The following is a 26,212-nucleotide window of genomic DNA, read 5'->3' as shown; positions in this document are numbered from 1 at the left end:
TCCTAGTTCAACCCCTGCCTTATCCATGATGATCCTCCTACAGCGTTTCAGGATTATGCTACATCTCGCTAAAGAACCGCCACATTAGATACCTAGGCTGAACCCCCTTATAGCGCAGACCTTTGAAGGTCACCCTTGAGTTGGGGTAAAGCCTATCTACATTCTAAAAAAATGTACCTAGTCTTGAGATCAAGATCTCCAGGAGTGAAAAATGCAGTCTCTGGCAATTCTTGTTACTGCAGTTAATATTGTTGCTTTTCTAGGAGCCTGTGGAAATGGTGGGCACAGTATCTGGAGAGCCAGTCAGATATGGAATCCGCACTAAAATACTATGCGCTGGCTCAGGATTATTTTTCCCTAGTCCGTGTCCACTGCTTTCAGGGCAACATTCAGAAGGTAAGGCAGCCTGCTCCCATCTGCTTCCAGAGAATGCTCATTCCTGGGGTGCATATGGGCACAAAGCAAAGCTGTACGATTTCCTTTTCAGGCTGCTGAAATAGCAAATGAAACGGGGAACTGGGCAGCATCGTATCACTTGGCTCGCCAGTATGAGAGTCAGGATGAAATCAAGCAGGCTGTACATTTCTACACCAGGGCGCAGGCATTTAACAATGCCATCCGCTTGTGTAAGGTAAGCAAAGCCCAAATTTATGTCCAAAAGTGAAGCAGGCTTCTATCCTTAGGCAGCACACAGAATGAAAGCAGTACAAGTTGTTTGTGCCCATCCTAACATTGTATGAGGTTCAACAAGGCCAAGTGGCGGGTCCTGCAACAACCCCATGCAACGCTACAGGCTTGGGGATGAGTGGCTGGAAAGCTGCCCCACAGAAAAGGACCTGGGGGTGTTGATCAACAGCCGGCTGAAGATGAGCCAGCAGTGTGTCCAGGTGGCCAAGAAGGCCAACAGCATCCTGGCCTGTATCAGAAGCAGCGTGGCCAGCAGGAGTAGGGAGGTGATACTGCCCCTGTACTCTGCGCTGGTGAGGCCGCACCTCGAATGCTGTGTTCAGTGTTGGGCCCCTCACTACAAGAAGGACATTGAGGTGCTGGAGCGTGTCCAGAGAAGGGCGACGGAGCTGGTGAGGGGTCTGGAGCACAAGTCTGATGAGGAGCGGCTGAGGGAGCTGGGGTTGTTCAGTCTGGAGAAGAGGAGGCTGAGGGGAGACCTCATCGCTCTCTACAACTGCCTGAAAGGGGGTTGTGGGGAGGTGGGCGTTGGTCTCTTCTCCCAAGTGACAAGTGATAGGACAAGAGGAAATGGCCTCAAGTGGTGCCGGGGAGGCTCAGGCTGGATATTAGGAAAAATTTCTTGACTGAGTGGTGAAGCACTGGAAGAGGCTGCCCAGGGAGGTGGTGGAGTCACCATCCCTGGAGGTGTTGAAGGAACGTGTGGACATGGCACTGCGGGACATGGTTTAGTGGGCATGGTGGGGTTGGGTTGGTGGTTGGACCTGATGATCTTATAGGTCTTTTCCAACCTTAGTGATTCTGTTCTCTCTTGTGAGACACTGCTTGCTCATATACAGCCCACTTTGAAGAGGCTCCTGGTTTCTGCCTGTGTCTTCTACAAAAGATGCATCTATAAAGGCTTGGTTGTGTGGGATGTTATTTTCTTGTATATCTCAACAGAAAACTGCCTGAAACAAATTATCATCATTGCAGCTCAGAGTTGCTTGGGTTGGTACAGGTTTTACACAGAAGGGGGCTGAAGGGCTGCTATGTGACAGTATAAAGCTGTAGCCTGGCCAGAAGGCAGAATGATGAAATCTGTTTGCTGCGTACCTAGAGCCAAATCTTTGCTTTTGAATAGGAGAACAATTTAGATGATCAGCTGATGAACCTGGCTCTTCTGAGCTCTCCAGAAGACATGATAGAGGCAGCCTGCTATTATGAGGAAAAGGGGGAGCAAATGGATAGAGCTGTCATGTTATACCACAAGGTAAATGACTTTTTTAGTAAAAAATACTAAATGTTAAATTGAAGCGGTTCCTACAGCAGAGGAACATTAAATCAACTATATTTTTTACTTTGTGTACTGGCTATTAGTCATTTCTTCATGGTGGGTAATGCTTTATTAATCCCCTCTAGGATATCCTGTGAACTGATTCTGTGGGGCTTATTCTAGTCTTTAAAGACTCATTCTTAATTTTGCAGGCAGGACATTTCTCCAAAGCACTGGAGCTGGCCTTTGCCACGCAGCAGTTTGGGGCCCTACAGCTAATTGCTGAAGACCTGGATGACAAATCAGACCCAGCTCTGCTGGCGCGCTGTTCCGATTTTTTTATTGAACATGCTCAGTACGAGAAGGCAATGGAATTGCTGCTAACAGCCAAAAAGGTAAGGTCCAGCTTCGCAAATCCCTCCACGCACAGGTAAAGAGGAGCACAACAGGCACGTACGAGCATGCGCATACATTTATCTTTGTTGGTAAATAGATATGCGGAGACATTTGTAAGGTTTAAAGTTTCCTCTCATGCCAGTGACTCATGGGATGGTAGCCCACTGGCTCAACTCTAAAAATGGATTCCTGCCTTTTTTGTCTTATTTCTGGCTTGAAACCTGCAGATTTTGCACTCTGAGGAAAAGACAAACTACTCTCTGAACTAACATATTTGGAGACAAGGAAATTGTAACATCATCAGTCAAAAAACTCAACACTGTCCCTCTTGTCATACCACCAACGTAGTTAAGGTGCTTCATTTCACAGCTGAACTTTTACGCACTTCTGCCTTGCCCTCGTCAGCGTGCTGGCAACTTGGCCTTACCACACCGCTGGGTACCAAAGCGCTCCTATCCCACTCCTCTCTGATGAGCTCCTATGTCTTACTTTCTTCCATGTTTTGCAAGGGTACAATAAAAGCTATTGTATATTCTACTCATAGTTTGTTCCTCCATGGGAAGTAGCAAAATATTTAACAACTGCTGAAAAACTTAATATAATCAATCGTGCCTAATAAATCTGACTTCTGCGTCTCCAAGAATGTCATGTTTAGAGACAGAATGGATGAATCTTTCATGCCACACTAGTGTCCTCTGAGAAAACAGGTAAGAAACAACGGTCTTCATGGAAGAACAAATGCGTTCTTAGCGAACAAAAGGAGGCAGTGTGGACTCGAACAGGAGCTGATGTCGGGATGCTTAATTACACAACAAAGTCCTAGCTAGAGCATCCACATCTGCTAGCGCTTGTGCCTTCATATAGCTAATTTCTGTAGGTTACATCACAAGCAATGTGAAGCATCACTGTAGCGCTTGCAACATCTCCTTGCTTTCTCACTTCCATTAGTACCACGAAGCGCTGCAACTTTGCCTGAAGCAGAACCTGACCATCACAGAGGAGATGGCTGAGAAGATGACGGTCTCCAAGGACTCCAAGGACATCTCTGAGGAGTCCCGGAGAGAGCTGTTGGAGCAAATCGCCGATTGCTGCATGAGACAAGGCAATTACCACATGGCAACGAAGAAATACACGCAAGCAGGAAACAAGCTAAAGGTCAGCTTCGATACGTAGAAAAAAAAAAGCTGAAGAGGCTGAGCCTATTACCTTCCAAAGATTTCTCAAAACAAGGGTGTTTTGAGAAGTAAATCTTGGAACAGCCTTCATGCAGTAGACTATTCAGACAAGGCTTCCTAACCATCTTAGCATAGCTTGTGTTTTTGCATTCACAGTGATATGTACCCCCCTTCTTCCCCCGTGTCCCCCCTTTCCATTGCTAGGCTATGAGGGCACTGCTGAAATCTGGAGATACTGAGAAAATTATCTTCTTTGCGGGAGTTTCCAGGCAGAGAGAGATCTATATCATGGCAGCCAACTACCTACAATCCCTGGATTGGCGTAAGGACCCCGAGATTATGAAGAACATCATTAGCTTCTATACTAAAGGAAGGGCCCTTGACCTACTGGCAGGTTTCTACGATGCATGTGCTCAGGTACATCCCTCTTCTGTGCCTGCTGAAGGCGTTTGGTTGGTTAGCTCTGGAGCAAGACATTAATCTCACTTCTCCTCTTGCAGGTAGAAATTGATGAGTATCAGAACTATGAGAAAGCGCAAGGAGCACTGACAGAAGCGTATAAATGCCTTTCAAAAGCAAAGGCTCGAAGCCCTCTGGAACAAGAAAGCAAATTAGCACATTTGCAAAGCAAGATGACCCTGATTAAGCGATTCATCCAGGCTCGGAGGTGAGCTGCAGTATTCAGAGCATGTAAACTAGTGGCAGAAATATCACAAAAGAAAAGTTGTACTAGTACCTACAGTTTAATAAATAATTTGCAGACTCACTTTTAAAAGCTGCTGTTACATTTTTCTAGCAGTGAAACCATGATGTGATTTTTAGAAGTGCTGTTGACATTAAAGATGAAAAGGTAACCTGAAATATAAGCAAGTGTATTGACCAAGGAAAGTGTAGCCAGAAAGGCAATTATAGAATCATAACACAGTAAAAAAGTCTTCCCTGTTCTTCACATGACAAGGTGAATGCTCTCCCCCAAATTGTTAACAGCTTCCTTTTGCTTTTTACTAGAGTTTACTCTGAAGATCCCAAAGAAGCAGTCAGACAGTGTGAACTTCTCATAGCTGAACAAGATTATGACAACGCCATCCGTCACGGCGATGTCTTGGGATTTCTGGTTGAACATTACGTACAAGTGGAGGAGTTCCATATGGTAAGTTAATTCTTCCCATCTACAGAACCTGGGTTTTGTATACACCAGTGCAGCTTGGTGCAGCATGGTTATCTTGTCTAGGAAGACATCCCATAGTAGAGACTCCTTTACAGGAGTGAAACTGCTCACAGCAGTGTGTGGTAGACCTCAGGAACTATATCCATATTAATATATTTTTCATCTCATGGGATTGAAGAGAAAAAGAAAGCTCACAGGACAGAGAGCACAAATAGTGGTGGGTTCTTAAACACTCCCAGTTTTAGATAAGAACAGAAGGGTCTGTCTGGGTGCATGGCTCAGCCATTACACTGTACTTCATTTGCCAGCTGGCCAAAGAAGAAAAGAAAATTGTAAAATTGCAGTCATTTGAGGAAACGGTGAATCACGTCTTCAGGGCAGAAGTGCCACACACCCCAGTGTTTGGACTAAACTGTCTTTATTATCACGGAATTATTATAACTGTGCTTTATTATCACAGAATCATTAAGGTTGGAAAAGACCTGTAAGATCATCAAGTCCAACCACCAACCCAACAACTCCATGCCCACTACACCATGCCAAGTGCTGATTAACCTTGTTTTTAAGGTGTTACTTTGACAGCGCTTTGGCTATCTGGAGAATGTAAAACCAGCCTTTGAGACCCCTTCTTTTTTAAACTGAAAAAGAGAGAATTGACACAAGTCACAATGAAAGGTCATGGCATTAGCAAAGGCTACAACTCCTGGCAAAGCGTTAGCACCCTTCAAAACTGAGCTCCTGTCAAAAGCTCAGCCATGCACTATGGGGGGATGCTTTTCACCGTTTTGCTGGGACTCACATATGCAGGACACCCCCCCCCAGTGATCTCTGTGCATTACTTTAGGCTTACCGCTATCTGGAAGAGATGCAGAAAAGAATTCCGCCCACGAACCTGAGCTACTACGTGACTCAGCAGACCATTGAGGCAGTTCACCGAGGAGTAGGCATTCCCCTAAGCCGAACCCTGGTTCCAGAGCAAATTCGCCGCAGCAGTATGGAGAACAAGGAGGTGGAGGAAGAAGTGGCTGATGAAGCAGAGGACCCTTGACAACTTACACTTACCAAAGGCAAAGTTGACTTGAATACTAGGTCATTTATTCTGTCCTCGTTAGGGGTCATATCAGTCAACACACTGCTACGACAGGGCTTTTTGGTTATTACCAAGAAATTTATTCTTCCTGCTTGACTGTACGAGCAACAGTATTGAAGTTAATATATTAATCTCAAACACTACATACAAAGATTCACGTGTATATCCTGTAATGAAGCTGGTTTTAGTATTTTAATAAATTTGAGGGGAAAAAACCCAACAAGAACTGCATATTGTAACTTCAGGCCTTTTTCCAAGTACAGAAAAGAGCTGACTGACTGAGGTGGAAACTCCTGAGCTGACAAAATTTTCCAGTACAACTTTGATCTGCTAAGGTGCTAGCTTACTTGTCATTCCCTGGAAGTCAGAACTTCTGAAAACAATCTCTGTCCCTTTTGGGTAGGAGCTCGGGTAAAAGTTAAAGTACTCCCCTGCTGCAGAATGAAGGGAGACCTCCCCCAACCCAAAGCTTTTGTATTTAAATACATCAGAGGGTCGTGTAGGCTACAGCTACCATATACAAAAACCTGGAGTAAACCCCAGAATCACGGAACGGCTGGGGTCGGAAGGGACCTCTAGAGGTCAGCTGGTCCAATCCCCCCTGCTCCAGCTGGGTCGCTTGGAGCGAACAAAGCTTCTTTTCGAAACCCCGCTGTTATGTCAAGCCACTCTGTACTAGTCAGATTTTAGGATGCAGATTAGTTCCCTCGCACACGCAGGGCCACGAGAAGCGAAGCCTGACAGAAGCAACCAAGATTTTGCTCACCTTTAATCCTGTTACACTGCCCCACGAAGGTGTATTTATAGTCACTCTCATACATTTCATACCAACCAGCCCTTCTGCTTAGAGTGATTTTTCTTTTTCCCATTTTGTGACTTGCTTCAAAATTTGGAGTGAATATGAAGTTTTTAAATTGTATGCTTTCAGGGAAGAAGGGTGGGGGCAGATTTTAAGGCCAAAATCTGGATGTTAGTTATCCTTTAATAGAAACTTACTTCTGTACTGAGATGATACAAAAAGAATTCCTGGTTTGTTCCTTCCTAACCACAGCACAGCTCTAGCTCAAGCCTTTAAGGTTTGGCACATTTTCAGAACTTCGCTGTAGCTATTCAGCTCTTCCACCTCATCAGCGGTGTCATTCCCTATGCCATGCCACCCCTTCGAACAGCAGACCAATAACTATTCCACCAAACGCTGACTGCTAGAAAACAGAGGAGCCTTTGTTACGAGCATGTCATACTTAGCCCTGGGAGGTGAGCAGCCCTCTCCAGCCCTCCTGTTTTTCTGACAAGAAGTCTGCTATGAGATCTTCCCTGTATTTTTAGCAGAGCACTCAAAGCTGCCAAGGTTATAAATAGCTGGGGGTGGGGGCTGGGGAGGAGTGGGGAGGATGGCAGTGCTCGCCTACCTTCCTGCATCTGTACACTCCGTACCGGATAGCAAGAGCTCACTAAATTGGCCTCCACTACAAAGTCCAGATGTCAAGTCAGGTTCGCTGGCTTACAGCTCGGCACCCTTCCCCCCTTCTTCCTCTTCTCCAGCCAGGTGACTGCTGAAGAGGCCCCAGCAGTGCCTACATGCATCCAGCTGGCAAGAGGATGAGGTAAAGGTCATTTCTTTTACCCTTCAGCTAGGAAGGGACAGTTTTGAGTTTCTTTTTCAGGTTCTCCATTAGTAGCAAGTTCTGCAAGGCCAGCCTCCTGCAGTCCCCATCCGGATCTTTCTCCATCACATCTGTAAAAGAAGCAGCCGCTGTCAGTTGGAAAATGGAAGAAACCGCCCTTCACCTAACCCTCCTCTACTGTTTTACCAACCATCACAGAAGGGCACTAAACGCAACTGCAAATGCAACTAAGTCTGGGCTGGACATCAGCGCTTGCAGGAATTACGTTAGACCAGAAGGCAAAGATGCGCAAACTCGATCATCTTAAGCAGTATGAGTTTAGCTCAGCCCTGACTGTCACGTGTTATATAGAATGCTCAGTTCATTCTTGTAGCAGAAGCAAATAGCTGGGTTGAAACACTATAGAAACTGTCTGACCTTGCATTCCATGGGATAACCTCCCTGCCAGAATTTATACTTGTGCCCTTGAGCTACACGTAACCTTTCTACAGCTGATCTACCAGCGTGAATGCAGTTTACAATTAGAAATCCACTTACTCAAGAGCTTAAGGTCTCCATTATGCCAATTCTTGCAATCTAAACAAATGCCCAGTGCTCCCTCCTGAAATCTGTGGTCACGCTGCCCTTCAAGTGGGGGAAAGAAAGAGGCAAGCCCCAAGTTTCAACACATTCTCCATTCTGAGAGACTAGTCTTCTGATAAACTAGTAGTTCTTTCACACTTTATGCAGCCTGTAAGGGAGGGCATGAAGCTGCTTCCAGCAGCTGTTATTTCAGGGGCCCTTAACGGGCCTGCAAAGTAAAAACCAGGATGCACGCAGGATGTCTGAGCAGGGGGAGCCTGGAAGAGCAGAGAGTCTGTGTAAGGATATCCTGTACGCACAAGCAATGTGCTCACAGCCCAGTACTGTCAGCCCAAACACATGACTCATTCAGATGGAGTAGGGCTATTTATAACCTCAGGGAGAGCTTCACTGTGGTGTTTCCACACTCCCTGCACAGAAGGCTAAAAGGGGGAGGCTACAAGACCGATTAGTCCAAGCTCAAAAGCTAGGAGAGTGATGTTGGCGCTGTTTCTAATTGCCATGAGCATGGACCTTGAATTGCTGCCACTGAAAGGGAGGCACAGGGCACCAGAGTATCATTCAGGGCCTTACATAAACCAAACTTACCTATGACATAGCTCTACAGCACTTGCAAGGGGTGGGGAATTCCCTCAAAGGCAGCTGCTGAGGAATCAAAGGAACTGTTTCCTAGAAACGTTTAGGTATTCCCTCCCTCCCCTGGGAAAGATGAGGCTACTCAACAGTAGGTCCAGCATGGCATTAAGGGCAGTGACAGACAAGTACAAGGTGGATCCCAGCCTCTCTCCCCAGCTGAAACGCCCCAAAGCGTCCACCAAGTAGAGATTACCGTGACAGTGACTGAAGTAGTTTCTTACACCAGCCTGCGACCGCTTTCTAATGGGGAACAGTTCTAGTTACAGCCCAAAGGCTGGAGGGCAGGAACAGTCAGTCATATTCACACGATAAACTACAGCAATCTGCATAGGCTGTGCTATTAATAACAAACCGGAGCAGATTTCTAGATTTCTACTAAATACTTAATGGATAACATTTTCTAGCCCACTGTTCCTCGTGGTGCTTTAGCCAGAGCAGGAGAAATGCAGATGCTTTAAGCTGAAACCCAGAGTGGTGACTTCTCCTAGCCATTAGGCATGGTAGTAGAAGGCTTGCGTGCTGGACAGCTTGTCATTTTTCCCTGCTACAGCGGGAGATCTAATACCTGACACCTCTTGCAAATCTTGTCTGGAAGAGTCGTGAAGCAACAGCAAGTCCGCTAGCTCAAAACCATGATTCAGTCACAAAAGTAGGTCCCTAGTGACTGACTTCACCTGCTGGAGCAGCAAGGAGGAGCCCAGCTGCCTCCCTGTGATAGCTGTTTTACCAACAATCTTACAACAAAGAGCAAAGGCATAGCCCAAGAAGCTGTCATGTTTCGGGAAGCAGCTCTAAAAGGATGCGCAAGTTTTAAATTGCACTTAAATCGTATCTGACCAGATGTGGAGCTGAGTTGCATTCTTTAAAGTTTCTGAATGGCACCTACAACAATTTCCCCTTCTCTACTATACACACACAACTGTGATCTTATCCTGCTCTCATTCCCACCAGGATCTACCATGCAATTTTCACGCAAAAGCACTACACGTAAAGAGATGGCTATTACACTACCTACAGGCATAAAAAGATGCTACTAGCTCTGTCGTCCTCCTCCTTCCAAATATAACTCATTGAAACCCGATTACACAGACCCTCACGCTGAAAATGCATTTATAACATTCCTGGAAAGGCTTTACTTGGTAATAGCAGTGTTAACTGCAGAGACAAGCAGATTCCTCAGAGCACACCATGTCATGGGAAAAGTAAAGTTTTTGGCCCCACAAGGCGCTCTCTTCCTTTTAAAGGGCACAGAGCTCCACAACCTGCAAGGATCAGAGGCCGACTGTGTCAGTGTCGCTTCCTGCCTGCTCCCCAGGGGAAGCCAACTCACCCAGAGTGAGAATGGTGAAGGAAACCAACCCAGGGAGTCACACGAGGTCCACTCAGAATACAGTGGAGGCTTCAGAGATACAAGGCACTTCCTCTTGTACTTCCAGCACATCGCGATACCTGACCACCAATTTGTGCAGTTCCAGCCTACCAGAACCCACAAAAATCGCTTGTGTTGATGCATGCTGCACCCAACGCACCTTACAAAGTCATTTGCTGTCTTTCATCAGTTGTTTTTTCCATCAGCAATAGGAAGTTAGGAGATGGGGCCATGCTCTTCTTCCTCCTATTTTTTAACACTTAATGAAACCCATCTTCTGTGCACACGGTGTAAATGGGCCATACAGGCCTTGTATGTTACCGCTGGTCAAGGTCGCTGCCTGGATGCAACATGCAATATGACAGTGCTTTCTGCAGCTTCACGAGATGGGTGGTTGCATGCTTAGACAGAAGCACACAGTGTCATCTGGCATTTGCCCTAAACTTACAAGCAAGCACTAAATATGCTTATCATGCAAATCTCTGGTGCACAACACTAGGACATTACTGCTACCATCACAATTAAAGAGATGCTGCACAAAGACTGCACCACTAACCAGAAAAACACTGGCATACACCACCACATCTTACCTCCCAGCCAGGACTGAGTCTCCAAAAGCTCTTCTGTCATGTCTTCCAGAAGACGCTCTGTAGGGACACTGAGGAGCACGGAGGAGATACAGGACAAAAGACCCTGGCGCACATACCTGTTGGAGAAAGACTGAACTGGTTAGAGCCTGTGGCTTCGTGCTCTACCTTGATTTCCTCACCTCAGGGGTTCTCCAGTTTCAAATGTTTGTGATTATGATGACTTTTACCATATTCCTACTGATCAGGAGTGTAACCATGCACCAGCATAATTCACAGTCCTGAACAAGTCTGAGATCAAACCAGAAGTTGGGTGTTTACAGCATTTTGGCTACATGTCTTAATTTCTTTCCAGGGCTGAATGCTGGAATTGAATCTAAAGTTTTCTGGGCTCCCTGAGTAAACATAGATGAAACTATCACTTGGATAGTTGATCAAGAAATTTGTCATGCTTTCTACAGGTAACGACTGTACCTCTACACTAGAGGACACCAGCCAAGTTCATATGTTGGTCTGACATTAAAGCAACCCCTTCATTACATATTCTTGCAATACTCAGCCACAAGAACACAAGGCTGGAGGAGAGCATAGAGTTAATGCATTAAGTCATTGACATTCTCAGTCAGGTGCTAGTCTTGGACAAAGACAAACCACGGCTGGAGACTGGCTCACAGCTGATCTTTAAAAATGAAAGCAAACAACTACAACTTACGAGTCAGTGTGGAAACGCAGAGCCCAAACAAACTCCAGCAGTGCCTTTCCCATTGCGGTAACTGCCTGCAAAACAGGATTATGACAGAAACACTGAATACCTTCACATTCACACCACCCTACAGAACCAGACCTTGAGATACACTCTTCCGAACATCAAGGTTACAATTAACTTCATTTTACAGATAAGGAAACTTATGCAGTAAAGCGAAATGACGTGCCCAACCTCCCACAGAAGTTGATATTTTTTCTACCAGAAGAAGCAAAAGGTAGTGCAGGGGTGTCTGAATCCCACGTCTCCTTTCTGACCTTTTTTTCTCAGCCCTTTTCGCAACTTCTCAGCACATTCAACTCAAACTTGCTGCCAGTCTAAGTGTAGCAGGCCCCAGAGCACACTGCTATTTCAGAAGGCACCCGAGTTCCCAGGCTGGAAGTCCCTCCTGCTATCTGCAAGCTCATGCAGCCTTTCTTACCACAGTGTTGACAGCCAAGTACATCAGGATTGCTAAAGTGTGGACCAGTCTTCCAAGGACAAAGTGATCTTCCCCCAGGAGATCAAATGTTGTCAGAGGCCTGCAAGTGCAAGACACACAGTCCTGTAGCAGTGAGAAGCACGATCAGTGCATCTCTGGAAGGGTGGTTATGCAGGGCGAACTGTCCCCCACAAGCCTGAATCCCTACGACAACAGTCATCATTATACAGTCATGCCCAGTTTAACACAGGCCACAGCTGTTTGCTCTCATCTTTGCTCCCAGACCAGTAATATCCTCTACTCAGCTCTACTCTTACAGCAGGTATCACTTACTCTACCAACAGGCTTTACTTAGCAAGGACTGCATGCAAAAGCTAGCACCACTGCCACACTAGACACAAACCATTAAGACTGGTATTAACAAGAATCTTGATTCTCATGGCATCACTTACTCAGCCTTCCTTAGATAAGGCTTAAGCGATTGACAATAAACCGTGTCCTGTTACACGGTCACAAGGACCAGTCCAGGTGACAGGCCCAAACCTGAGACAGAGCTAACCTTGGTTAAAGACTGCGGTCAGAGTTCTGCGGTTTTGTGTGACCCTCCCAAGGTGGAGGGTCAGCCAAGACAACAGGTTTGGTGCTGCCAAAATCATCTGCCTGTGTACCCGCTGACAGGTTATTCTTCATAATGTATCTCCACTTCTGCAGGGTCTTAAATACTCCTGCCCAACAAGACTTCATAAGATAAGCCCAAGAGACCATAAACCCCTCCTTTCTAAGCTTTATGCATGAGCCAGGCATCAGTGTGGTGTCACTGGACTCCTGCACAGATTCTGGGCTTTAGCCTGCTGCTCTGAGGCAAGCAGAACAAGCAGAGAGGTTCACTCTGACAGCTGTCATGCCCACATCCCAAGGTGTCCACACTCACCTGTCAAAGTGCTGAATCAATGGAAAAAAGAAGTGCCCAGCAACAGAATTGAACTCATTTGGGCCAGAAGCCACTTCCACTTGAGACTGGCCCTGTCCAAGAGAAAAATGAAGTCTAGACACAAGATGCAGCATCCAACTCTTTCACTTCACTGGACACTGTCAAGGCTACAGGTTCCTTGCAGCCATCCCACTGTCAGCCACTGCTTGCTTATACACCTATGGCTACTGGTTTCCAGACCAGATGGCTCACTTCCCACTTCAGATCCTCTCACATATCTAAATATTTCAGTACAACATTGCTCAGTACTGCTGGGTTAGATAAAAGAAACAAGAACATGCAAAGGAAGGCTGAGACAGTCCAGTCCAGAGGCAGCTAGTCTGATGGAGGAGGCTCTGGGATGCGGGAGGTGCAGTCACAGCTCCCTGCAGCGGCCAGACAAGCTCAGAACAAGTGTAGAACAGCAAGAACTATCCCTCAATGCAAGGCAAGGAGTTTAAGCTTTATTTTCCTCTCTCTGCTGGGAGAGGACTACAGGATTTGGTAGTCTGCACCGAAAGATTCAGCCAGATACTAAGATAAATTTATGTTTGAAGTTACACAGTCGTTCCTTTGGATTGGGCCTGATTTCATAGGTATTTTGCTCTTTCCAGATAGAACTACAGCAACACCTAGCATCCCTATTTTTGCTGGATTTGACATTAGTTTGTTTCTGCCCGGCCTCACCGTAGCAAATCTCCGAGTCTTGCTTTTGATCCTCTCATCAACAATTCTTCTCCAGTCCTTAGAGCTGTCACTTCCAGGAAGGAGCTGGATACAAGGTTTCTGGGCAGCAGAATGCTTGGTCTTCCCATGGGATTTGGGACAGGACAGTTCCTGAGCTGCCAAAACCAGTACCTAGACGAAAAAGGGGTAATCCCTGTACTAGGGAACAACAACAACAGTTACCGGCACCCAAACTGGTAGGAACAGCAAGGCAGGAAGGCACAACAGGTTTAGAATGAAGAACAGCAAGGTAACTGACCCCCAAACAAGCAATTGGCTCTCAGGTGCTGACTAAGCACTTGGTCACTTAGCCCTGAAACAGAACAGTGGCTCCTTCTTCAGACACAGTAAGTGAAATGATGTAAGAGTCACAGGCAGATTGCTGTCTTTCAGAAAGTGAAGATATAACAGACTGATGACATGTTAGTGAACAGTGGCTTCTCCTAAGCAAATGAGCATCATATGTTTTGCATTCTGTGGGGAAGGATCGCTGTATAGTTGGAGTGTAGCAGGGTTACGAACAAGAGAAGAATGCCAGGCACAAATACTAACGTAAGAGATTCCTATGCCTCTGCCTCCTCCTACGAGGAATAAAAGGTAACCCCATTACATCTCAGGGAAACAGCACTGGTGCAACAAAGACACAAGGAAAGTGGGAAGTGAAAAGCACTTACATCGAGAATGTCCATGCGCTGACGAAGACTGTAGTTCAGAGAGTAGAACTGGGAGGTCAAGTACTTTGCTACCTGTACAGAAAAAATCAAGGAGCAATGAACACAAACCCAGGCTGGAAACCACCCCTTCTAAAAGCACTCCATTTCAGGAGAAGTCCTGCTTCCTGTTAGTTAACAACAAGCTTCCAAGAGAAGGGAAGAGACACGCTGTGCAAATCAGGGAAATTCAGACACTTCCACTTCTTCTCTCCCTCCTATGCAGAGTACACAAACAATGGCCACAGCAGGTTTGGCACTTGGAAGACCTTCTTGCAGCCTTTCAATACTTAAAGGGGGCTTATAAGAAAGATGGAGAGAGACTTCTTACCAGGGTCTGTACTTATAGGACAAGGGGTAAAGATTTTGAACTGACATAAGCTAGATCTAGATTGGACATAAGGAAGAAATTCTTTACTGTGAGGGTGGTATAAGACACTGGAACAGGTTGCCCAGAGAAGTTGTGGATGCCCCATCACAGAAAGTGTTCAAGGTCAAGTTGGAAGGCACTTTGAGCAACTTCATCTAGTGAAAGATGTCCCTGCCCACGGCAGGGAGGGTTGGAAGTAGGTAATCTTTAAAGGTCTCTTCCAACCCAAACCATTCTATGATTACAATCACCAGTCAAGCCTTCTAGAGAAGCCCTTTGTGCCTCAGCTTCCCCCTGTGTGAAACAATCTCCCTTCACTGCAACAAGTCTTTATCTAATTTGCCTTGTCATGCTAACAGTCTCCACACAGTTCCTCCAGTCCGTTACAGCTCTGACAGTTTCCTCTTTCCTGTTGTTTCAGTCATCCATTGCAGATTCTTCAGTACATAGCCCATCTCTGCACAAACACTGTCAGACATGAACTACCTATTCTACCACACCCTGATAGCTGCTTCTATCAAGCTAGCAAGAGACTTCAGCTGCTTAAATTTTTGCCTGTGCCTCAACTGGAAAAAGGAAAGCAGTAAGAGGGACTCACAGGTATTGGATCTGTGGTTAAAACAGCGACTTGAGCTCTCTGACGGAGCTCCACAAAGCCTTCAATGCAGGTCTTCTCCTCCAGATGCAATAGGATTTTTGCCAGCTCCATGCTAACCTGCTCAAAATATGAAAAAAAGGAATCAAATCCCTGCAGGTGTTTTCTTTCTCACAGGATTTACACAGCAGCATCCACTTGGCCTTTCTAATGTTTAAGCAAACACAATGAGGGTACGGAATATAGGTAACATCTCCATTACTTAGGAGGGAAAGAAAACACATTACGCTAAATGCCATCAAGACAGATTGCTCAAAACACTGAACAAACCCCTATGCTGATTTCCCTGTACACATTCACTTTGGCTTTTTGCACAAGTGGTAGCATCATGAGATACAGTGACAAGTCCTCCTAACTAATGGGTTAAAGGGTTCAGTACCACACCCAAAGCCCATCCAGCTCAGTAACATGTCTGACAAGCAGGAGCAGATTGCGTATTGTTTACCAGACTACCCCCCTTCCCTTTCTCAGCTCGCAGAGGCCTGTATCTCTGCTGCCTTCAAGTGTTCACTAATAAGGTGGTGAGCACTCATCACAACAGTGACCTTGTCCCAAGTTCCTATCACCTGAGCTTTTCATCTTGACCAGTACAATCCACCTACTCCCTCCGGAATACATTATGCTTGTACAAGCAAATAGGGAAAGTCCATTTGATTTTACCTCCCTTTTTGTTGGGGAACAACAATTAAATTCCATTTCAATTCAAAAATCAATTAAATCTAATTAAAATCAATTGGTCTGCAGAATTCACGGCTGCCCTGTAAACTGCATTTCTAATGTTTTTTATGCCCAGCATGGAGCTTCCTCACATTATGGGCAAGCTCTACTTGCAATGCATTTCATTTTCAGCGCTGGAGCTGCTAAACGCCATATTGTTGTCAGCACCTTTGCCTGCTTCTTTGTTCCTTTGTGCTCTGTAGCCTCACCTCCAAAGCAACCATTTCCTTCTACTTCCCCTCTCAGGTTGAACACTTTAAATCCAAGTATACATTAGCCTGGCCTGCTGCTCTGTTGGCATGTTTAGTCTCCTCACAAAAGCAAAGGGATAATCCTGTATTACAGCCCACTGGTAACTTAGCTCATACTACTTCACCTCTCTTGTTGCTGCTGGATTCTTTCGAACCAAGCTCTCAAGAGCCTTGATTGTAGCTTCCCATTTGTCCACATCTTCAGACCCTGTCAGGACTGAAGGTAATCAAAAGACCAAAAAAAGCTATTAACAGAATGGTTGTGCTTGGATATATACCACCAACTTCTTCTGCCAATAGTTTGTCTTGTTACAGGCAGATATCACTGACCCAGCGCATGACGGGCATTAGGAACTAAGTTGAAATTACTCAGAAATTACAGTTCAACACTTGAGCCCAGATTACTGAAATGCTACAGCTTCTTCAAATTAGCTCAGAAAAAAATAAACCTACACAGAGATCACTCTCCCAAACCCAGTAAGAAACAGATAAAGACTCAGCCCAAAATCTCCTACCTTCAATACAGTCTCGGATATACACAGGAGCCTTAGTCTTCAGTTCCTTATCCTCTGACATGTCATAAGGGATAAGGTCATCATCACTGTAAAAGGAATAAAGGCAGGAGTTAGTCTACGGGGTATAGATGTTCTTCCTTTCCCCAGCTATCCACCAAAAGGGAAACAACCAGCACACACATTGTTGTAACACCGTCGCTCTTGCGTCATGCAGCAGCACTGCTGAAGCCTAGCCTGAAAGTGTTCCTTCGGAAGTTCTATGAATTACGCTGAAGCTCAGTGAAAGAGCAGTTCTGTGACCAGATCTGGAACTGGATTTCCTGGTCAACTGCAGGAAGGAGTCAGGTGACTCGGAGACTAGAAGCTGATTCTTGAGATTTAATTATTTATATATTGGTAAAGTGACAGAATAAGACAGGTCTGCTATTAAAATGGGTAGATATATCCGTAATTCCAGGAAACATATCGAAGTCAAATGGAATAAACACAATGGTTGTACATGACATGGGCTTTGCTCAAAATATTAACTAACTTGCATGCAATTTCCTGCACAAAGTCCTACTCTGCTGCATACCACTCAGCTGAACAAGGTCAGAAAGCACAAGATTTGCCAAGAAACGCAGCTACCGATAGCTCCTATCTCCCCATGTCTGCTCTTAAGAACCTGCCATTTATTTTCTATTTCCTACCAGTTTCTTGCCCCATACCTGTCAAGCTCAGCATCCGACTCCTCATCTGGCATCACAGTGGCTGCTGTATGTGATTTCTTGTTACTTTCCAACTCCGATGGCAGTGCAGCATCTGCTTTCTCATTCCTGCTTTGAGGAATAAGGATTATCAAAACCAATAAAGTAACAGTCCTTATTCACAAGCAATAAACTACACGCACCATCAACCCTTGCTGCCTAAACAGAATGGCAGATAATTACTTCTGCTGCAGTCTCGCACCTAGCTTGGCCGACACAAAGTCCTGGGAAGGAAAATGTGGTAAGGGGAGAAAAGAAGCAGAATCTCTTAACAGAAGAGCAATGGGTAACAAAATTTAAGCTAGCTAATTTGCTGTGTTCCCCTTGCACTAACTTGTACCTAGGACTGCTAAGGAAAGACTCATCTGTGGTAAGTGGATCACACTGGCCTGCACGGTATTTGAAGCTATAAATGAAACTGAACGAACAGGGAAGAAACATCTGTAGTCACTGCTAGTGGGACAAATACAATGATGGAGAATTTTTTTTCTGTTTCTGTACCTATTTTTGTGGACGCTGGCATTGTCCTTTCATCTCTCTGCTTCTCAAATGCTGTTTCAAACAGTTGTCTATGCTGATTATGCCCCTAAAATGGGAGCAATAAATCTTCTGTATTTCACTGGAGTGCTTGACAGCTTCATTTGCTAATAACATGAAGTGCTTCATTCATCTGCTGCTAAAACTAAGTGCTTCAAAGAGCCTCAGCAGGTGCTGTGGAAGAGCTATGGAGCACCAAAGAACCAGTCTTTAGCCTGACACATATGCTAGATTTTTGTCACAGATGAGTGGGCTGGGGGCATATGGCCCAAATGCCAGATTTCCCAGATGCAAACAGAAAGGCCCATTTGATTCTACGCAGGCACACGTAAGACCCCTAGAAACTGCAGCACGGTTTCACCATGTGCAGCTATCAAACAAGCAATTTTAATACATACTAACATTTGAATTACGAATTTAACATAACTACACTGCATTGTAAGAATAAGGTGCATTATAATGCTTAAGAATATGTAAGACATCCTGAATACTGTATACAGTTCTAGTGTGTAACTCAAAAAAAGGTATTGAGAAGGGCAAAAAGATGACATGGAGATGAACAGTAGCAATATCTTACTCATCATCTGGAAGGCTGGGGACAACACAGAGAGGTGGAGTCTGCACCAAAAGGGACTTCAATTCTCTTGCTTCATCATCTTCTTCATACTAGACATTCAGAATAATTGTTACTGCACTCTATTTGATTACAAATACACGCCGCATTCAACATTTGACCCTTCTGCTGTATGCAAATGACGATTGAATCGTGAACCGCTGAACCCACACAAATCCCATTTGTTTCAATCACTGTGCTGCCACCAGTAATGTATTTATGCTGTGTAGCGATCTGTGCCATATGTAATCTTTGTCCCCATATTTAACAGTAGTACCTGATCAGACCTTGCCTGAACGTTGTTTACAATCTTTAAAACATTTAATAAATGGCAGTGTGACATGAAGGATGATGCAGGTTTTTAATGAATTAATGTGATTAAAGCACATAATTCTGAAAAACTCTACTGGAAATAGCGAGGCATATACCCTCACGTCAATCTTGAAAATCTCAACTCAGAGCAGGTCTTCCCAGCGTGTCAGGGACTGAATGTTCACCACTGGTTTAGGTTTGAAGTTCCCTCTCAACTTCCATGGGTCAGATTCCGACTCCCTCATCCAATGCAATAATCGTCTAGCAGTCCTTCATTATCGCGTTTACCCTGGACTTTGTCATCAGATTATACTCTTAAGGTCACTCTCAGCCACCTGGCTATTTTCTATACAACTGGGGTTTTGTAAACAGATATCCTCTCTTTTTGAAAGTGTTGCTGCCTCTCCTTATTTCCAGATAAGTGTTAGAACTTGCTATAATGCCCTGGATCATCTGGTTTAAAGCTTTTATTTCCTCTAAGCCCTGCACACCAGACATAAATTTCATTATAACCGTCACCTGAAACTTCAGGACAGGCCCATCAGTGTTTATTTTCGAACTAATGCTCTCTGCCACAATCATTCCCAGACGCCGTATTTGTGGCCGATTGCTGTCCAAGTGGCATTTCACACCCTCCATCATGCTTGTAAGAAGCTCTGAAAAAAACCAAACAGGGCATGAAACAATGACAGAAACAAACATCCACCTTTATGCCAGTTCCCTGAGAGGGCATCTTTAGCCACTCGCCGCCCAATAATGGGTAGAAAGATAGAAAGGGCCCATGCAACTGTGACTTCTCTTTCTGCAATAGCAGTATTGGCCTTCAGCACCAATATAATAAACCCATGCTTTTTCATGGGGTACAAAATCAACAAAACATTACAATATATTCTAAATTTGGAGTATTTTGCTTTTCACTGAAACAAAAAAGGATGGTAAGTCAAGTCAATCTGAAGTGGCTTTGAAGCACTCTAAAAACAAACTAAAGTGAAATGCCATGTTTTGAGGAAGCTACAAATTCTGACCGGCACAACAATCATGGAGGGAGAAATTTCCCTCACCACCTACGTAAGTTGAAACAGGCAGATAACACCAGTATTTCTCAGTGCAGAGAATGGTGGTTGCCAGCTTTACCAGGCAGGCTTACTGCTGTCAGACTGACCTCCTTCAACTCAGAAAAGCTTATCTTTGCAACAGCTGTCAGATAAAAAACAGATTATAAAACTACAGTATTATTAGTAAATAACAGGTCACTTACTCACCTAAAGAAGAATTAATTCTGGAATGAAACAGATGAACAGGTCTTGTAAGTCAACCTTCTCACCCCCAAAAGCCACACACACAGAAGTAACTCTAGACATTGGACTGAAATTTTTTTTTATCGCGACAGAAATGGAAATTTTAGACCAGGACCCCAATGTGCTACGCACTGTATGAATACAGAATAGGAAGTCCTTGCCAGTAACTCACTCTCCCTACTCACCTCACACTGAGGGGAGCAGAATGACACGGAGGAATGCACATGGATAGTCAGAGTCCAACCAAACAGCTTTTTATCCTTGATGTACCTTCCCCTGACCCATTTGAAGCCGTACTCATGCTCTAACAGTAAGCCTATAAATTGCAAATCACACCGTTCCTCTAACCAGTCCCAGAATCAATCCCGATTTTCCTGCGACAAAACTTAAGGGTTCCTAAACCACTGTTCAGGTAAGAACCTTAGTTCAAAGATATGCTTCTCCCATTTCATAATTGAAATATATACACTTGGAATTATATCATACCAGTGCCAAAGAAAAAAAGGATTCCAGGAGGCTACCCCATTTGCCAAGATGAAGAGGCACAATTTTTTTTATCCCTAGCTCAAAACAAGATGTTTTTCTAGTCACAGTCAGACCTTATGTTAAACAAATCTATCCCCTGCTTCTCCCACCGCCTCACCTTGTCTGCAGCTCTCGATTTCAGGCTCCTTCAGGTGGGAGAGGCAGATAAGGATGGCCTTGCTAATATACTGCTGCTGCTCAGGTGGAGAGTGTTTCACAGCACTGCTGCTGCCCCAGGTCTCCAACAGTTCTTGCAGCACCTGAATCGGAGAACTCAAGTTGGCTTGAAATGGATCTTTTCTACACATAAGTAACCTTGGTTTTGAACCACATTTTTGAAGTGTGCTTTCATACAGCACACTGTATATTCTGATGGCCCTTTGGTCTTCACGCTTCTCAGTGAACTTCACACTCCCTACAAACGGAGCTAACTTTGTATTTCAGGGCCCAAAACGTACTGTGTTTGACCAGCTGAGAACTCCACACCACCTTCGTTTAATATATTGTTAAATATAATGGGGTTTTTTATTTAAAAGTGATAAATATTACATGCAGAGCAATACATATTATTGTCAAAAACCAATATGATATTATATGGTTTTATATGTTTTTAATCCAATCTTATATAGCTGCCGGTACTTCCAGATAATTAGAATAATAGGACATGTAACCAGTGCAAAAAAAAGAAAAAAAAGAAAATTGACAAAACAGTAGAGATTTCAGAGATACAAATTTCCTAGAAGTTCCATCACACTGCTGACGTGGAGAGGGAAAATATCTGCATCCCCACTGAGGAAAAGGTAGATGAGAATGATTCTGAAGCATCAACCATTTGGCACACAGACAGCTCTCAATCAACTTCATCACTTGCTGCCATCTGCCCAGCCACGTAAATAGGGGATGACAGAGGAAGCCGAGAATGATGGAGGACATGGGACATCTGTTGGAATCCAAGCCTCATTAGTTTTGCTACTTGGAAGACAGTTTTTCATATTGAATTGGTAAATTAATTCCAGCAGTGCAGAAAGTCTTTGATTTGTAGCTCACAATTTACTTGTGATATGGTAGGGCTTCCCTCACTCTTATGAACAGTAACAAAAGTGTCTTAGAGAAGTACCAAAATTGTGCACCCCACAGACACACACACATGCACACTCACACAGTAGAATTTTTTACATCAGATACCTCACCAACAGTGTTACTTAACCTTACTTTGATCAATAAGGCACGCCGAAGGCTATCCAGGGACAGGTAGCCAAGGAGGTTCTGTAGCACAGCAGTCTGCAACAAAAACCACCAAGTCTTGTTTTAAGTGGACATAAAGTTGTCATCCAGCAATAACAAGTGTGTATTGTCACTATGTTAAACTTTCCATTCTGAAGGACAACATTCAGAGACAGAAAAGTGAGCAAATTTAAAAAGCCAACCAAACACACACACGCAGTTGCTGGAAAACCAGGACAGGAATACAGTACAGTGTTTTTACCATCAAAACTGGATCAGCGCACTCCCAGGCAAACATGGAACACAAAGTCTAGAGAACACCCCTTACAACAACATCACAAGCCACAGAACGCTTCCTATCCCCTTGTAACAAACTTAGGTGCACAGGAAAAAAAAGCCCAAAACAAATCCCAGTCCTTGTCTCATCTCTTCAATCTAATTCTTATCCCGGAGGGTGGGTCAAGGCTTCTTCAGTCTCTTCTTTCAGATTCTAAATTAACTAGATGTCTCCAGCTCCCCAGAATACTGAAATTACGCGCAAATAACCATTTGGTTCCAGGTAAAGAATACAGTAATTCTCCTCATCGCCATCAACCCTGGGAGAGCACATGAATCCCATGATTTCAAAGCAACCATTTACTACTCCCTCTTCATTACGTTCAGCGGAGGGGATGTACCTGAACAGCTGCACAGCTCAGGTACATGTGGAGAGACTGAGAGTTGATTTCAGAATGAAGAGTTAAATCTTACTCAAGAAGACCTGGAGCTCAGCTAAAAACCACATTGGCACTTGGGAAAAAACACGCGTTACTACAGCGCAAGAGTTCAACACAGAGTCCTTACCGTGTGGCCATACTGCAAGAGCAGCACCTTCTGTGTCACCACAAACTGAGCTTTCCTGTTTTTCACAACCAGGTTCCCCAGCAACCTAGACAAGACATCTGCCCTAGCAAGACAGGTCCATAGCAAAACATTAGGAATCCATGTAATTACTGTCATGCTGCTACTAATCATAGGAAATTCTGTGAACAGCTATTTGCAACAAAGTCTCTAAAACACCTCTAAACTTTAAGAGTGAGTCAGTAATTGCAAAGGATGCTTTCACTTGTTTTTTCACTGCATGTCATGACACAGATCTTTAAGGAATGGTGCAGGTTCTGAGAAGAACAATCAGCTATTTTACCCCTACAGACTCTCAGGAAATGGCACTGGAAGAAACTGCCTACACAAACACACATGCCAGCATCTTTCAGAAACTGATTCTTCAAGTATTTGTGAAAAAATTCCAGCCTTTGCTCTGGATCAGGGAGGAAAGCAGAGTTCTTACCCAGGTGCTCTCTGCACAAAACCAAGGACCACTGCTTCCATCCAGCGGTCTGGCACACATTCAACCAATCGCCAGCATATTCTTTGCCATATGCAGTCTGACTTGGTGAGATCAGTTAGGCGGGGTACCAAAACGCTCAGAATTTCCTCTGAAGTGGAAGAGAAAACAGGTAAATACACCAGATGGCCAGAACTGGTGCAATGGTACTGAAGGTCAGCCTACAAATTTCAAGATTCTTACAAGATGAAGAAATACAATGTACCGTTTGCAGTCCTAAATTGTTCCTGGGGTAAGAAGTAACCTAAGCAGCCTAAGGAACTTGCAAGTATTCCTCATCACAGCAAAGAGCTAGAAACTCTTTCCTGCTCTTCCCCAGCCCTGTTAACTACTTCTGCATTCAGTGGCTTCAAAGTCCTAAGTAAAGCCAGACTGAAGGCTACTCACATGAGAGGGTTATTGCCCTCTCATGGGCAGTGATTTATGCTGGTATCTAGAAGGCACTTTCAGACCACTGGATGAAAAACACTAGAAGAGCATTTAATAGTTATGTCCCAGATGGCAGGATGAGAAGGCTAATAACTTCATCGATTTTTGAGAGGAGAACAGGTCACATCCACATGAGCTGACAAAAAAGCCTTGACATCTATCAGATATGTAGTTGAGTAGCCTCAGAAAGCAGAGAGCAGCCTGCACAGTCCAACTCACAAAACCCCCAAAGTATTAATTGGTCAGTCTCTCGCTCCCTCTGTTGATCGTCCTCATAGTCATCCTTCCGTACTAACACAGTAAACCAGACTTTCCCCTTCCCCAAAATAGTATTGTAAAACACTCACTTTGTCTCCCATGAATGCATACCTTCCCCAGGACATGAGAAACAAAAGAGATTGAGCAATCCAAGCCACCTGGGATAAAAGAGACACAAGCTTAACAAGAGCATCCTCCAAACAACCTTCAGAAAGAGGGGCATACACTTCCACAAGTACTGAAGCCTGAAAACATAGATTAACTTTTCCTCTTTAAGCATCATCTCTTCCTCCCTCCTTTTGTGCCTTCAGGCACAAAACAGCACCCAGTATTATTTATACACAGTGAGAGTCAGACGAAAGTAGCTCAGTCCCACTTCAACACAATGGTAGCAAAGCCACTGGTTCAGTCAGCACCATTTAAATCTTCCACACAATTACTTCAGCACAGACCAAGTGACCACAATTAAGCTTTGGCAACAGATGAGGCTATTTAACAGCTTGTAGGACTGCAGCTTTCAGTGGGATTTTAAAAAGCCTCGGCCATCTTCCTCGTTCCTGGTATCTTATGCTTTTAAGCACAACAAACATCAGCCTGCAGGATGAACATGAGGCTCTGCAATACCCATTATCTGTATTTCAAGCACCAGCCAAGGGGGGCCATGCAAATAACACTTCTTCGGAAAAGCCGTCTCTATAGCAGACTCCTCCTGCAACCTTACCTCTCAGAGAATCGGAGATCTTCTGCAGCACCTGGATAATTGCACCACCCAGGAGAGGAAAGTAGTTCTGTGGGAAGAACACTGGTGGGTTTTTCCCCTGGAGTTTATTGCTCACGTGATCAGGCAAACATACAACCTTGTTGAGCAGGGCCTCTTGCAGCTCAGGTGAGCCAGCCTGTGCTTGCTGCTGACAGACCTCCCACATCAGAGCTGAAATCCGCCCCTCCTGCAGGAACTGTTCCAGTACCTCAACGACCTCCCTCGGATGAAAGCTAGGACTGGAAAAAAGTAACTGCAATAAGCCCCTGCCCCTTTTAGCTGACAAAAAAAGACGTGCACACTATTGTTTTTCCGTTGTGGTCTCACCACTACAACACTGCTGCTCAATCACACAGAATTTTCACCAAAACCAAATTAAAATCAAAGCGATTTTAATCTCTTTGTATCTCTACAGTTTCCTCAGTTCATAACACTTCAGGATATTTAATAAGCACAACTGAAGGCCGTTTTGTAACCTCTGCGGGAAACAGCAGTACCGTACGGGGGTTTTGAACCGAAGGGATTGAGAGGGCCGAAGGGATTGAGAGGGCCGAAGGGATTGAGAGGGCCGAAGGGATTGAGAGGGCCGAAGGGATTGAGAGGGCCGAAGGGATTGAGAGGGCCGAAGGGATTGAGAGGGCCGAAGGGATTGAGAGGGCCGAAGGGATTGAGAGGGCCGAAGGGATTGAGAGGGCCGAAGGGATTGAGAGGGCCGAAGGGATTGAGAGGGCCGAGGGCAGAGCAAGGCCTCCCCACACTCACTCTCATCTCCATCCACCCGCACCTTTATGCCCCCGCTATGGCACAGGTACAGCCTCTGACATCCCTCCTTTTGCGCTCCCAGGAGGACGAGCCTCCATCAGCTCTCCAGGCCACCGCGCCGGGTCACACCCCCTCTGCCCACCTCCCACCGGGGAGCAGGCCCGGAGCCCCGGCCGGGCCCGCGGGAGCCGCCTGCCCGCCCGCCGCGGCCCAAGCGGGACTGACCCCGGGGAGGCGAGGGTTTCCAGCAGGACGCAGAGGGCGAGGCCGGGCGGGCCCTCCAGGAAGCAGCTCTGCCACACGCCCTCGGGCCGCGCCGCGCGGGACGCCCGGGCCAGGCTCCACAGGAAGGCGCCGAAGAGCGCCCGCTCCCGCTCCCCGAGGGCGGCCGGGCCCCCCGCCGCCACCAGAGCGGCCCGCACCGCACCCACCGCCGCCGCGGCCCCCTCCCCGTCCCGCTCCAGCGCCGCCGCGGCCTCCCACAGCGCGCGCTCCAGCGCCGCCGCCGCCATGGCGCTGAGGGGAGCGAGGCAGCGAGCCCGCTTCCGCCCGCCCTCAGCGGCAGCCAATCAGCGGCGCCTGCCCCCGTGACGCCAGAGGAAAGCACCGCCCGCGCCGGTCTTAAAGAGACAGGTGCCCTTTGCGGGGTGGGAAGAGGGGGGAGCCCCTCGGCGGCTCCGCCGCCCCCCGGGAGGG

General features: G+C 45.6%; 2 protein-coding genes across 2 annotated transcripts in view; one reads left to right on the top strand and one right to left on the bottom strand.

Annotated features, from left to right (window-relative positions):
• IFT140 (intraflagellar transport 140) overlaps positions 1 to 5,742 on the top strand; it is an 87,183-nt gene extending 81,441 nt beyond the window's left edge. The window contains exons 22-30 of the mRNA XM_059826462.1: positions 264 to 396; positions 488 to 631; positions 1,811 to 1,939; positions 2,155 to 2,337; positions 3,287 to 3,493; positions 3,718 to 3,930; positions 4,014 to 4,180; positions 4,522 to 4,663; positions 5,526 to 5,742. Coding sequence (XP_059682445.1) covers positions 264 to 396; positions 488 to 631; positions 1,811 to 1,939; positions 2,155 to 2,337; positions 3,287 to 3,493; positions 3,718 to 3,930; positions 4,014 to 4,180; positions 4,522 to 4,663; positions 5,526 to 5,729 — 1,522 coding nt within the window. The 3' untranslated portion in view covers positions 5,730 to 5,742. The remainder of the gene's footprint in view (positions 1 to 263; positions 397 to 487; positions 632 to 1,810; positions 1,940 to 2,154; positions 2,338 to 3,286; positions 3,494 to 3,717; positions 3,931 to 4,013; positions 4,181 to 4,521; positions 4,664 to 5,525) is intronic.
• A 1,647-nt stretch (positions 5,743 to 7,389) lies between these two features.
• Positions 7,390 to 26,028, bottom strand: TELO2 (telomere maintenance 2). Its single transcript, XM_059826622.1, has 20 exons — positions 25,742 to 26,028; positions 24,716 to 24,993; positions 24,084 to 24,152; positions 23,251 to 23,398; positions 22,767 to 22,869; positions 21,912 to 21,980; positions 20,818 to 20,959; positions 19,396 to 19,532; positions 18,529 to 18,617; positions 17,376 to 17,486; positions 16,669 to 16,754; positions 16,279 to 16,370; positions 15,129 to 15,245; positions 14,125 to 14,196; positions 13,412 to 13,582; positions 12,686 to 12,777; positions 11,755 to 11,854; positions 11,283 to 11,347; positions 10,574 to 10,689; positions 7,390 to 7,506 (listed from the first exon to the last, which is right to left on the bottom strand). Exons 1-20 carry the CDS (start codon positions 26,026 to 26,028, stop codon positions 7,403 to 7,405), a joined length of 2,448 nt encoding a protein of 815 aa, XP_059682605.1. The 3' UTR covers positions 7,390 to 7,402.
• Between the last annotated feature and the right edge of the window lie 184 nt (positions 26,029 to 26,212).

Source organism: Gavia stellata, chromosome 18 (assembly GCF_030936135.1).
Source record: "Gavia stellata isolate bGavSte3 chromosome 18, bGavSte3.hap2, whole genome shotgun sequence".
NCBI lineage: Eukaryota > Metazoa > Chordata > Aves > Gaviiformes > Gaviidae > Gavia > Gavia stellata.
Note: the sequence above shows the minus strand (reverse complement) of the source record. Positions and strands in the feature narration are given on the sequence as shown.

What these genes read in the sequence shown, in the direction of transcription:
- TELO2 (XM_059826622.1), bottom strand. Translation starts at nt 26,028, where the DNA reads ATGGCGGCGGCGGCGCTGGAGCGCGCGCTGTGGGAGGCCGCGGCGGCG. An exon ending in TATCCGAGACTGTATTGAAG is followed by an intron (nt 16,371 to 16,668) that starts GTAGGAGATTTT and finishes GATTACCTTCAG; the next exon opens with TCCTGACAGGGTCTGAAGAT. An exon ending in GACTCAGTCCTGGCTGGGAG is followed by an intron (nt 7,507 to 10,573) that starts GTAAGATGTGGT and finishes CTTCTTTTACAG; the next exon opens with ATGTGATGGAGAAAGATCCG.